Source organism: Etheostoma cragini, chromosome 5 (assembly GCF_013103735.1).
Source record: "Etheostoma cragini isolate CJK2018 chromosome 5, CSU_Ecrag_1.0, whole genome shotgun sequence".
Classification (NCBI taxonomy): domain Eukaryota; kingdom Metazoa; phylum Chordata; class Actinopteri; order Perciformes; family Percidae; genus Etheostoma; species Etheostoma cragini.
The window spans coordinates 21,686,803-21,698,225 of NC_048411.1; the positions used below are offsets into that span (position 1 = coordinate 21,686,803).

An 11,423-nucleotide genomic window follows, 5' to 3' on the forward strand; every position below is an offset into this window, starting at 1 on the left:
ATACACACACAAAAGAATACAGTCATATAAAGGGAAAGTTTACATTTGTAATAATATGTTTCACATTATATTATAAAAATGTAGCTACTGCAAAAGTGTATTAAATTCATTGTTTTGAACACATCTCCACAGGAGTAATAGCTTGATGGTTTCTCCTGTGTACATTATATTTGGAGAGCATGATTTGACAAGAAACAATTTTCACTAGTGCTGCATTCCTGTGGCTCCTCAAGTAGTGGGTTCAAATAGAACACTACTTGTCTGTTTGCTCTCCTACATGCCTTCCCAATTGAAACACCGCAAAGATTTTTCCTCAAAGCTTTAGCAAAGACGGCTTCTCACCGATGTGGGCTCTTCTCATGTGGACCAACAAGCCACTTTTGCATCTGTAACCCTTTCCGCATGTTTTACAAGTATAAGGCGTCTCACCTGTGTGGGTTCTTATGTGGACTGTCAAATCCCCACTCTGTCTAAAAGCTTTACTACATGTTTTACAAACATATGGCTTCTCACCTGTGTGGATTCTCATGTGGACTATCAATTCATCGCTACGTCTGAAATCTTTCGCACATGTTTCACAGGTATAAGGCTTCTCACCTGTGTGGATTCCCATGTGCCTTTTCAATGCTTTAATGTCACAGAATGTTTTCCTGCAGGTCTTGCAAAGGTACGGCTTCTCCCCTGTGTGGGTTCTCATGTGGACCACCAATTCGTTGTTCCGTCTGAAATCTTTCCCACATGTTTCACAGGTATACGGCTTCTCACCCGTGTGGATCCTCATGTGCTTTATCAATGTTGAAACGTCACAGAAACCATTCCCGCAAGTCTTGCAGAGGTACGGCTTCTCACCTGTGTGGGTTCTCATGTGGACTTTCAAGACACTGCCAAGTCGAAAATCTTTCCCACATGTTTGACACGTATATCGCTTCTCACCTGTGTGGATTGTCATGTGCCTTCTCAATGCTGGCATGGCACAGAATCGTATCCCGCAGGTCTTGCAAAAGTATGGCTTTTCACCTGTGTGCATTCTCATGTGGACCGTCAAGCCACTGCTAAGTTTGAAATCTTTTCCACATGTTTCGCAAGAATATGGCTTCTCACCTGTGTGGACGCTCAGATGTCTCTGCAATAGTGACCTATACTTAAAATCTTTTTCACATGTGTCACATTTGAAATACTTTTTGCCTGTGTGAGTATTACACCGACTCTCTAACAAGTTGCTTTTGGGATGTTGATTCTGTTCTTCTGGCTTTGCATTTCTAGATTCTCCATGCTCGCCCCCTTTCTGATCTCGGCTCTCAGGTTCATGAGAGATGTGAGAGGGGAGCTGGTGGTCAGTGTTTGGTTCCGGTTCACTGTGATCACTTTTTATATCCCAAATATAGCTTAAAGGCTTTTTTTCCATCACACTCAGCGTTTCGGCAGTACTCGGGTACGGAGTCTGATCTTCACTGCGGGCACTTTCCTCATAAGTAGGAGTCAACATTAAGGCATCGGTCTCCTGCTTCAGTTCAAGCTGCTCTCCCTCCTGACTGGTGCAGACTTCCTCCTGTTCCTCTTTGATCTGTGGAGGCTCTGGCTCCTCTTGGTCCAGACTGGAGTTCCTCTCCTGAAAACAGAGCAGCTGATCAGCGGGAACCTCCTCCTCCTCCTCCTCCTCCTTAGAGACATGTTGCTGATGGAGCTCTGAAGGGACAGAGAATAACAGGAATAGGATTATACCAGAGACAATAACGAAAAGAAATGCAGACATGTGAACAGGTTTGTACCAATAACGTCATATATGTACACAAAAGTGATTATGTATCTAGTTCCTCTGTTTTGTGTTATTTAAAAATGAAGTTTTACACACCTATCCTCTGTAACTTTATTTCAGGTTTCCAAACGATATCCAACAGTCTGCGCTGACGGTCGATCTCTTCCTCGTACTCAACGATAGTTTTCTCAAAGACTCCGACTATTTCTTCAGCAGCTGCAGTTAGTCGCTCGTTGACAAACTCTCTCAAATAATGAACTGAAGACATGGTTGTTAATTTACAAATTAAAAAAGTATTTGCGCAACAATAGTGAACTAACGTAACCAGTACTTGTGTTGTTTACTTCCGCTGGAAGTGTTACGCTGTGAAGTTCTTTTTATTCAAGGTTTGTTGGCGGTTTGCAAACCAACTGAAGGCGCATTACCGCCACCAACCGGACTGGAGTGCAACGCCACTGTTAAGTTCGGGTAATAGAAGTGAGTTGTTTTTCGTTCCGTTTACGTCTGTCTCATTTCACAGGAAATTCGGGTTATTTTCTACATTTAACTGATGTCTTTTCGCACTATTTCGCAGAATACAATAGAAACATTTAGCAGGTGTGAAAAAACTTAACGCACACAAGTTAAAGTAGCACCCATTCATAAAAAAAATATCCGCATTAAAAAAGTAAACATGCCAAATAGAGACTAAGTTAGTTTACATTATAAAGTGACACTCGTGTGAATAATAGCAGCAAAGTTAGTATTGCATGTACATAGTGTACACCAGTGCACTTTCTTTTTTATAAAGGCTGCATGTTGGTGTGACTGACATCAAAAGTCAAGTAATCACAGTAAAAATAGTTCATTGTGTTAATTGTAACACGTGATGTGTTTTAATCTTGCAGTTAGCCAACTGTCGGTCAAGTTACATTTTGATTTGATTTAGTTTGAGTGGTGGAGTTTACTTATATTGAACAAACATGTATGCAGTGAAGGAATGTGACTACATTAACTCAAGTACTCTATGTATGTACTTTGAAACACTGATTGTCTTCAGATGAACAAGATTTAATGTAAGTTATACACAGGTAGGACCTTTTAAACCACTTCAAATACAAGGTAGTATTTCTCAGCCTCAACATCAGAGTTCGAAGTCAACTTATGTAACTGTAAAAAATAAATACATTTAAAAGGTCAAAAATGTAAAGGAATTATGCACTCACTATGCAACAATGGAATTCCCTATGCAGCTGTGCAACTGTTTCACAAATAGATAGAATGATGGATAGATAAATAGATATATTTATTGATCCCCAAAAATTGGAAATTATGGTTTTACAGCAGCAAACATACATCAGTCACACAGCACAGAATGTAAATATAAATAAAATACTAGGATACAATATAAATATCATAATCAGAATACTTTGTTGATCACCTAAGGGAAATTGTTCAATTAAATAAATAAAATGATAAAATAAATATGAAATAATTACTGATGCTAACAGAAATATGAGTGATACAGTAAGATGAAGAAGAAAAAGGAGGTTAATTTAACAAAACGTGACACGTGATACCATATCTTACTGCTCGTTACAATAAGATATGGTGACCTCTTCTTTATAAGAAATGCTTTATATACAATAGCAAACACAAATTCCTTCAATGGTGGTTTCCAAACTAAATCTTTTCCCACATGTGTTGAACACAAGTGCAATTCTGTGGTTCCTCATTCGGATTCAGAAAGAAGACAATTTGCCTATGCACTCGTTTATGCCTTTCCAATATAAATATTGCTTAAAACAGAGATATTCAACATGGGGTCCATGAACCATAGGGGGTCCTCAGAGTCAGTGCCAATTTATGCTTTGAAAAAAATACTCTTTTCAAAAACTAAAATATACAATATGTATTTATATACCGTATATATTGTAATTCGTTTACAGATTGACGATAAGCTCACTACAGGTACGGAAGCAACTATGGTGCCAAGCCGTGAAGTTTAAGGAGTCACAGTGCCTTCCACATACAGTATACGTTTAGCATTAAAACATGATGTGTACATTATATATTTCTTTCCGTTTATTTTTGCCCAGTTTGCCCATGTTTAACGTGCAACTTCATTTTATACAATATATGTATAGCAGAAGGGGATCCCTACTCCGTCTCTTTTTCAGCTCAGGGGTCCCCGGCCCTAGAAGACCCCTTGGCTTAGAATATTTTCCTACAGGTGTTGCTGTTCCGGCTTTTCACTGGTATGGGTTACTGTATGTCTCTTCAATTGTGATGTCCAACTGAATCTTTCCCCACACATTTTGCAAGAATACGGCTTCTCACCTGTATGGACTCTTAAATGAGAGTTCAATAGTTTTGTCCGACTGAATCTCTTCCCACACATGTTGCATGAATATGGCTTCTCACCTGTATGGACTATTAAGTGAGTGTTCAATGTTGATGTCCGACTGAATCGTTTCCCACAGGTGTTGCATGGATATGGCTTCTCACCTGTGTGGATTCGTTTATGAGTATTCAATATTGATATGTGACCGAATCTTTTCCCACATGTGCTGCATGAATACGGCTTCGTATTTGTGTGTATCATTTGGTGTCTTTGAAAATCTGACTTATATTTAAAAGTGTTACATTCGAAAGCCCTTGTACTTTTGTGCGTGTTACAGAGAATCGTTGACAAGTTACAGGTGTTTACATTGTCACTGTGTTCTGCATTTATAGTTGACCCAGAGTCTCCATGCTCACCCCTTTTCTGATCTCTGCTCTCAGCTACACAAGAGGTGTGAGAGAAGAACTGGAGGGCAGTGTTGGGTTCTGCTTTACTGCGGGCACTTTCCTCATAAGTAGGAGTCAACATGAAGGCATCGGTCTCCTGCTTCAGTTCAAGCTGCTCTCCCTCCTGACTGGTGCAGACTTCCTCCTGTTCCTCTTTGATCTGTGGAGGCTCTGGCTCCTCTTGGTCCAGACTGGGGTTCCTCTCCTGAATACTCAGCTGATCAGCGGGACCTTCCTCCCCCTTAGAGACACGTTGCTGTGGGAGATCTGGAGAGACTGAGAATAATAGGAATAAGATAGCACTGAGATTATGAAAAATCTGAGGAAAAAATAATAACGTTATATAGTATAATAATATGAACCATCAGCATCCGATATGAGTCATGTATGTCCTTTAGTTTTTTGTAAGACCATTGATGTTTTACACACCTATCCTCTGTAACTTTATTTCAGGTTTCCAAACGACATCCAACATTCTGCGCTGACGGTCGATCTCTTCTTCGTACTCAATGATCGTGTTCTCGAAAACTCCGAATATTTCTTCAGCAGCAGCAGTTAGTCGCTCGATGACAAACTCTCTCAAATGCTCAACTGAAGACATTTTTGCTTTTCACAAACGATGTATCGTCTGCAAACCAGCACACAGCATAGAGTTGACCCTGCTGGATGTTACACTGTTAAGTTCCGACAACGCAAGTGAGCTGACGTGAGCCTGTCGTTCCGTGTTCACTTTGGGTTGCACATCCCTCTCGCGTGATTTCACCTATTTACTACTCTTTTTAACTGACAACTTTTTGGAACAATAACTTCAAAAAATAAAACAAATATAAGCCTTGCTGGTACAAGTTAACAAAGCTAAGTACAAGTAGTAATACCAGTATTGTTTCTGTTTAGAGTATGTATATATTAGTGTGTCTATATTAGAGTGTTTATATTGTTTGTTTGTTTTGAATGTGCACATTGTGAGCAACTACGCTCCAAAAGGAAATTCCTCGTATGTGTCTTCATACCTGGTCAATAAAGCTGATTCTGATTCTGATACACACATCCAAAATGTTAATAAATAAACATACCAAATTACTATCAGAAAATGTAATTTTTTATGAAAGGGAAAGTACTAAATCACATGCTGATAGAGAGTAACAAAACATCATAAACTAAATTTTGTTTGTAAACATTTGAATCGAGTAACTGTAGCAGTCATGTCAAGTTAATGTAGTGGCCTGACAATTGACATTTAAACGTACAATGTAGTAAGAAGAACTATATGTAGCATAAAAAAAGAAAGTAATCAAACACCTTGATTTATGTTTTTTTTTTTTTTTTTAATTAAATGTGTTTGTGTCATCTCAAAAGGCCCGAACAATAAAAATCACATAAGGTTGATGCACTAAGAAAAAAAACATAAAAACAGCATGCATGAGTATTCCAGTGAGTATTGACAGAGTCTGATCTTCACTGCGGTCACTTTCCTCATAAGTAGGAGTCAACATGAAGGCATCGGTCTCCTGCTTCAGTTCAAGCTGCTCTCCCTCCTGACTGGTGCTGAGTTCCTCCTGTTCCTCTTTGATCTGTGGAGCCTCTGGCTCCTCTCCTGAATACAGGGTTGCTCTAACACACCTATTATGTGTACCTTTATGTCATATTTCCAAATAGCAAACAAATCTGCACACATGATCAGTCTCATTCTATTCATCAATAAAAAACTGCAGTTGGTCATGGTGATGCAGAGTTTAAAAAGTTGCTTATAGTATGCCACCAGTGGTACAATGGCGCCAGTCCCCTGAGTGGTATGCTGCTTGTGTTCCTAATGGGAGGTGATGCTTGAAAGGACACTGTCAGTGACAAACTAATTTAATGTAATTTTATAAATCCTTGCTAATGTATCCAAACTTAATTTTAGAGCTAGCCCTAGCTAACATTGCTTTTGTTAGCTCAGGCACGTTATGAGTCTGACTAATCAAATAACTTTGGGTACATTAGCAAAGAAATATCAAATTACATTATTCTAACTAACCCTTTGTAATTAATTTGATTCACAAAAATGTACAGTAGAATTACAGCAATGTACTATGTATTCACAGTAACCCAGCCATTCTATTACGATAAAAGTAAAATATTTTATTAGTACTGTACCTAAATCACAAGAATTTATTGTAATTTACAATTTCTTTTTAATGTATTTTTTACTGCAACCATAGCCAATAAAATTTCCAGCAGTTATACTACATTCAAATACTGTCATTTAACATCAATTCTAATTTAGGTTTTAATACATTGACTCCTATTTCCATGTACATTTAAATGCATACAAATATTGTAATTGACATCTTTCTTGGAAATTGAGAATATGTTCAAAGACAATTTCTTTCTCTTAGAGAGGACTATTCTGATTAAACATATCATCAGTGATGTAAGAAAAGAAAACCTCTTTGTTCGGTACAGCTGCCACCACAACAGGCATTCAGCTCTAGAAAGAACACTACCAATTTCACATAACTGTCCGAGTACTTTTGCATCTCACCATATCCAAATGTTTTTGGGATCGTTGAAACCACAAGAGTCTTACCTTTCCAAACAAGGTAGAGTTTTAGTATTCCCATGCCGTTACAACCCATGCCCCACAACCACCTAAGAAGAGGCCTTTGTGTCAAAGGTTTTAAAAAAGTCTACGTGGACATCCACTCAAGGTCCATTAATTTCCTCAAGAGGGTGCACACGTGTGGATTGATACCTCCACGGGCCTTCTCCGCCTTGGAGCCACTCGCCGGGTTTATGCCCAAAAAACATCTGAAAATAACACCAATACAGCATTTAAGGACCTGAACAGTTTAATGTGTTTGCATGTGTGTAGAGTGATAGGGATTTTACCATTCAAGTAACCCATAACTAAAATAGTCAAACATTCGGTCATTATGTTATGTATGGTTGGAATTATAGTGAAAATAACTGATTTCCCTTTGTGCTGGGGACACCATGGAACCCCCTCAAGGACCCCTGAGGGTCCCTGGATACCACAAACCCACTGTTCTAAAACATTTAGGCAAAACCGTCAATAACATAGAACTTGGTTGTGTTGGTTTGTGTTTTACGTTACCTTTGGATAAACTCTAGGGTGCATGCAGCCTCCTCAGGATACTGTAAGTTGAAGTTGTAGTAACTTGCGAAGACAGCAGCAATCCCGTTTATAAACTTAGCATGGGGTCCCATTACCACTTGTCCTTCTATTGAAAGCATCCAGGCTCTCGGCTTCCTTACGTCCCCTGAGATAGACATAAGGAAGATTAATCTGATGTGATTTTTGGTTGCAGTGTTTGCTAATAAATAGGTGACAGGAAATAAACTCGGGCCAAAGCGGTTTGGCCAAATTAATGTGGTACCGCCCAAGCCTATTTGCTGACTTTATTAGGATTTCAACTGTTTTCTAAGTATGTAATGACTGGGACAACAAAATGTAAATTAAATATTGTGAAAAAAAAATTAAAGGAAGAAGTTACATAAGGAACAATTCATGCTAAGCACAGAAAAGGTATAGTCATAAACAACAAAAAAGAAGAAAGTACATTCCAACACCAAGTGTCATTATACTGGGTATCGGATTCAATACTTTTTAGGCAACGACGTCCCCCTGCCTCTAAAGTATACAGTACCAAAACAATGCCTTGTCATTCAATACCTTTGGTGTGTATCTCATCATCCTCAATGAGCCAATAAGCACACAGAGTGCTTCTACCAAGATCTAACAATGTTTGTGATTGGCTGTCTAATGTTCCACGTCATAGAGACATGCTGGGAAAACTCCACATTACTCACAGAGACTGGGCTCACATAGTTGGAGGTCAGAAATAGAAATTGTGTGATTATGTAGATTAAAGTTGCAAGTTCTTTGTTTAGGAACCGGCATTGAAGTCCCGGTATTGGTACTGAACATTTTTGAAGAGACCCAGCCCTAATTCAAAGGGATGTCTTTACAATACCTGATAGGATCAAGCGAGGGGTGCTGGGTAAGGTGAGGGTCCTCTGGACATCGGCAGCTGTGGAAAACGGCTGGAAATAAGATGTTAAAGTGTAAGTTAACGATTTTTCAATCAAACCCCATTTCTTATTCACAACCGAGCTCTGGAGTTTTCCCAGACAAACGGACGTTTGAAAGGGAGCAATGTGCTGACTCAAAAAAGTTTTTGCAAAATAATCTATATCGAGGACAACTTCAGCTCAAAATGAACCTAGGGGTTAATGACACATGGGTAGTAACGAGTCAACGCTCTCTGGGATATGTTTACATGCTAATCAAACGTGACCAGTTTTCCACAAACCCCTAATTAGCTTATAACTCTAGTTGTTGTGGCACGTGAAAGTAAAACAAAATCGCCATTTCTTTACCACTAACAAGGTTTAAAATAGCATCGCGCTTCCACGGTAGCATGATGAGGGTCCCTACATGTAAACCATTGCAAACTACATAAGTATACAGACAATTTATTAAAAAGATAGTTTATAAAAGACAGTACCGTTCATGTATACAGGTAGGCGCCATCTTGGGAAAACAGTCATGACTAGTCGAATGACGAACACCGTGTAACCAGCAACATCGCTCAAGCACAGCGTTCGTGAGAACAAATCCCGGGGAACGGTTGACTCTGTACCCATGTGTTATTAACCCCTGGGTTCATTTTGCGCTGGAACTGCCCTTTAAGGAACATATAATGAGTCTAAATAATTGTCACTGACAGCTTGTAAGAAATCGTACAAACAGCCCTATAAAATAGAAAATTGAGCAACAGGGGATCGGATTAGACCACAAGAGGGCACTTACGTCGGCCTGAAGGATAATCGCATCCCTTGGTTCTTTAAAGTAAGCCAGCAGGAGAAGTATTACGCACACAGCCTTGTCGTCGGCCGTGTTAGGTTCATAGTTGGCGAGGACCTCTTCAACACCTGCGTTCTTGTTGAGTTTATGGCAGAGCTTTAGGATTGTGTTTCCTTTTCGCTCCATAGCCTCTGTTAGTTTGGCAACAATGGAGATGTCTGTTAGGTGAAGGAAGTGGGAGAACATGCCTCTCTGAGCAAACAGAAAAGGCCATTGTTTTTTTACATCCGATATGGCTGGTGGCGGCGTCATGTTAAGGTATCGCCGTTGTATTGTGTATGTTCTTTCAAGCAACTTCACTGCTCGTTCTGCCCCGGCCATCCCCTCCTCTGAATGCATGGTTACCATTTGCCTCCTTACATCCTCAAGTGTCACCTCCGTTTCCCCTGACGGGAGGTCTGAAGGTTCCCACCTGACACAGCCGTACTGGTCAACTGGGCCTCTTGACAGGGTTCTTCCCTCAGAGTTGGACCTTCTCTTTCGTCTGCGCCGTGAAAGTGGGTTGTTGCGGTTCTTATACTCCACTCTTGTTTTTATTTGCAAGAGGAGTGAGCTACAGCCATCTCCCACGAACTCTCCATTTCGATCAACATCAGCAAAACTTCTTGGATGCTCTCTAATGATATCTCGAACAATGTTGTGGCAAACGGCTCTTGATGGATTAAGATCATGCTCGCGCATCTGATCCACCACAGCCTTCACCATCTCTCTTCTGTCAGTCGGCGTTGGTCTTGTGAGACTGAGTGCTGCTGTTCTGATCCCTGTTGGCATCCTATCCCAGTCGACTCTGAAGTTGGTATACCATGGTCTGTTGGGGAGAGCGGTTACAGACATTTCTGGGATGCTTGGGGTACTCTGGGAAGGGATGTCCAGGCTGCTCCAGGAGTTCAGCGAGAAGACATGGGAGGCAGCAGCTCCTGTAGTTGAGTAAATACCTAAGTACAGAGAAAAGAGCAGACTAAATACTGGGGGTGGGAATCACTAGGGACCTCACAATTCAAATACTTTTACTTAAGCAACAATTCAATCTTTCTTTTTTTATTGACTTAACTTTTCTATTTTTATTTATTTCTATAGCACCTTTCAATAATTATCAAACTAATCTGGAGCATCACAATTTTGCTTTTGTTCCCATTTAGTGTTGGATATCTGATTCTTTACTACAACCGCCCGACCGATTCATCTAAATTTTGCACATTACATATATATTGACATTGCGTGTATTTTTTCTAAAGAAAACTATGAAAACTTTTTACTATTTACAAAATATAATGCAGAACAAAATGCGTTGTTAATTTAGAACTTGACAGCAGCTAATAGCAATGTCAACCCTATATTGTCATTTAACACAGAAGAAAAAAAACCTTACTCTCATTTAAATGACCAATAAACAAAGCAAGATCGTAGGACACGATGCCCTCAAACAGGTCATGCCCTAGACATGCTGTGAGGCCAGGCCAGCTAACATGGAAATAAGCCAGTTTAAGGGGCCTTTTTTTAACCCTCATGTTGTCCTTGAGGCAAATTTGACCCGTTTTCCGTTTTTTAAAAATTGTCACAAAAAACGGGCCGTCAAAATAAACTTTGGGACAAAAAACTAAAAAACACACTTCAAAAAACAACAAAAAGCATCCACAACATTAAAAAGGTGACAAAAATGTCGGAAAAAGCGATAATAATGTTGAAATAAAGTGACCAAAACGTCTTCTTTTCATGGTTGATAGAATGACAACACAAGGATTAAGCCAGTAAAAAGAGAAAAATATTTTAAAGGAATACGCCACTAATTGTTGAAATAGGGTTATTCACCTTCTCCTCTATATTTATATAGGACGGCAAACGCATTTCTGTCTCAGTGCATGCATTGTCTTAGTCCAGCAGCACAGCTTAGCGAATGGAATCCTATGTTGCCAGTTAGCATGTTGTGAGTAAAAGTGACCCAACATCAACAAAAACAAAACCTAATTATTCTTTGTGGCCTGCGCATTCACGTGAAACTATATCTAGCCTCTTATATTGATATTGAAA

The 11,423-nt window shown here is 39.6% G+C and overlaps 3 protein-coding genes across 6 annotated transcripts in view; all 3 read right to left on the minus strand.

The window, feature by feature from the left end:
* The window catches only part of LOC117944644 (gastrula zinc finger protein XlCGF57.1-like), a 3,852-nt gene extending 1,717 nt beyond the window's left edge, over positions 1–2,135 (minus strand). The window contains exons 1-2 of one of the 2 annotated variants that reach the window (XM_034871648.1): positions 1,853–2,135; positions 333–1,686 (exon numbers count right to left, since the gene is read on the minus strand). In XM_034871648.1, the coding sequence (XP_034727539.1) occupies positions 333–1,686; positions 1,853–2,024 (1,526 nt within the window). In that variant the 5' untranslated portion in view covers positions 2,025–2,135. Of the gene's footprint in view, positions 1–48; positions 1,687–1,852 lie in introns of those variants that run through there. The other variant, XM_034871647.1, reaches the window with a different exon arrangement.
* A 1,035-nt stretch (positions 2,136–3,170) lies between these two features.
* On the minus strand, positions 3,171–5,191 carry LOC117944647 (B-cell CLL/lymphoma 6 member B protein-like). Of its 3 annotated transcripts, XM_034871652.1 has the most exons (3): positions 4,955–5,191; positions 4,325–4,801; positions 3,172–4,240 (listed from the first exon to the last, which is right to left on the minus strand). In XM_034871652.1, the coding sequence occupies exons 1-3, from the start codon at positions 5,124–5,126 to the stop codon at positions 3,963–3,965; spliced, it is 927 nt and encodes a 308-aa protein (XP_034727543.1). In that variant the 5' UTR covers positions 5,127–5,191; the 3' UTR covers positions 3,172–3,962. The 3 variants fall into 3 exon arrangements, with proteins under 3 accessions (XP_034727542.1, XP_034727543.1, XP_034727541.1); XM_034871651.1 differs by having other exon boundaries at positions 3,171–4,792; positions 4,955–5,185; XM_034871650.1 differs by having other exon boundaries at positions 3,173–4,801.
* Positions 5,192–6,990: 1,799 nt separating this feature from the next.
* Positions 6,991–11,423, minus strand: part of si:dkey-15h8.17 (uncharacterized protein LOC100034454 homolog) — a 4,657-nt gene continuing 224 nt past the window's right edge. Inside the window, exons 2-5 of the mRNA XM_034871649.1 lie at positions 9,342–10,343; positions 8,503–8,572; positions 7,623–7,788; positions 6,991–7,315 (exon numbers count right to left, since the gene is read on the minus strand). Coding sequence (XP_034727540.1) covers positions 7,195–7,315; positions 7,623–7,788; positions 8,503–8,572; positions 9,342–10,229 — 1,245 coding nt within the window. The 5' untranslated portion in view covers positions 10,230–10,343 and the 3' untranslated portion in view covers positions 6,991–7,194. The remainder of the gene's footprint in view (positions 7,316–7,622; positions 7,789–8,502; positions 8,573–9,341; positions 10,344–11,423) is intronic.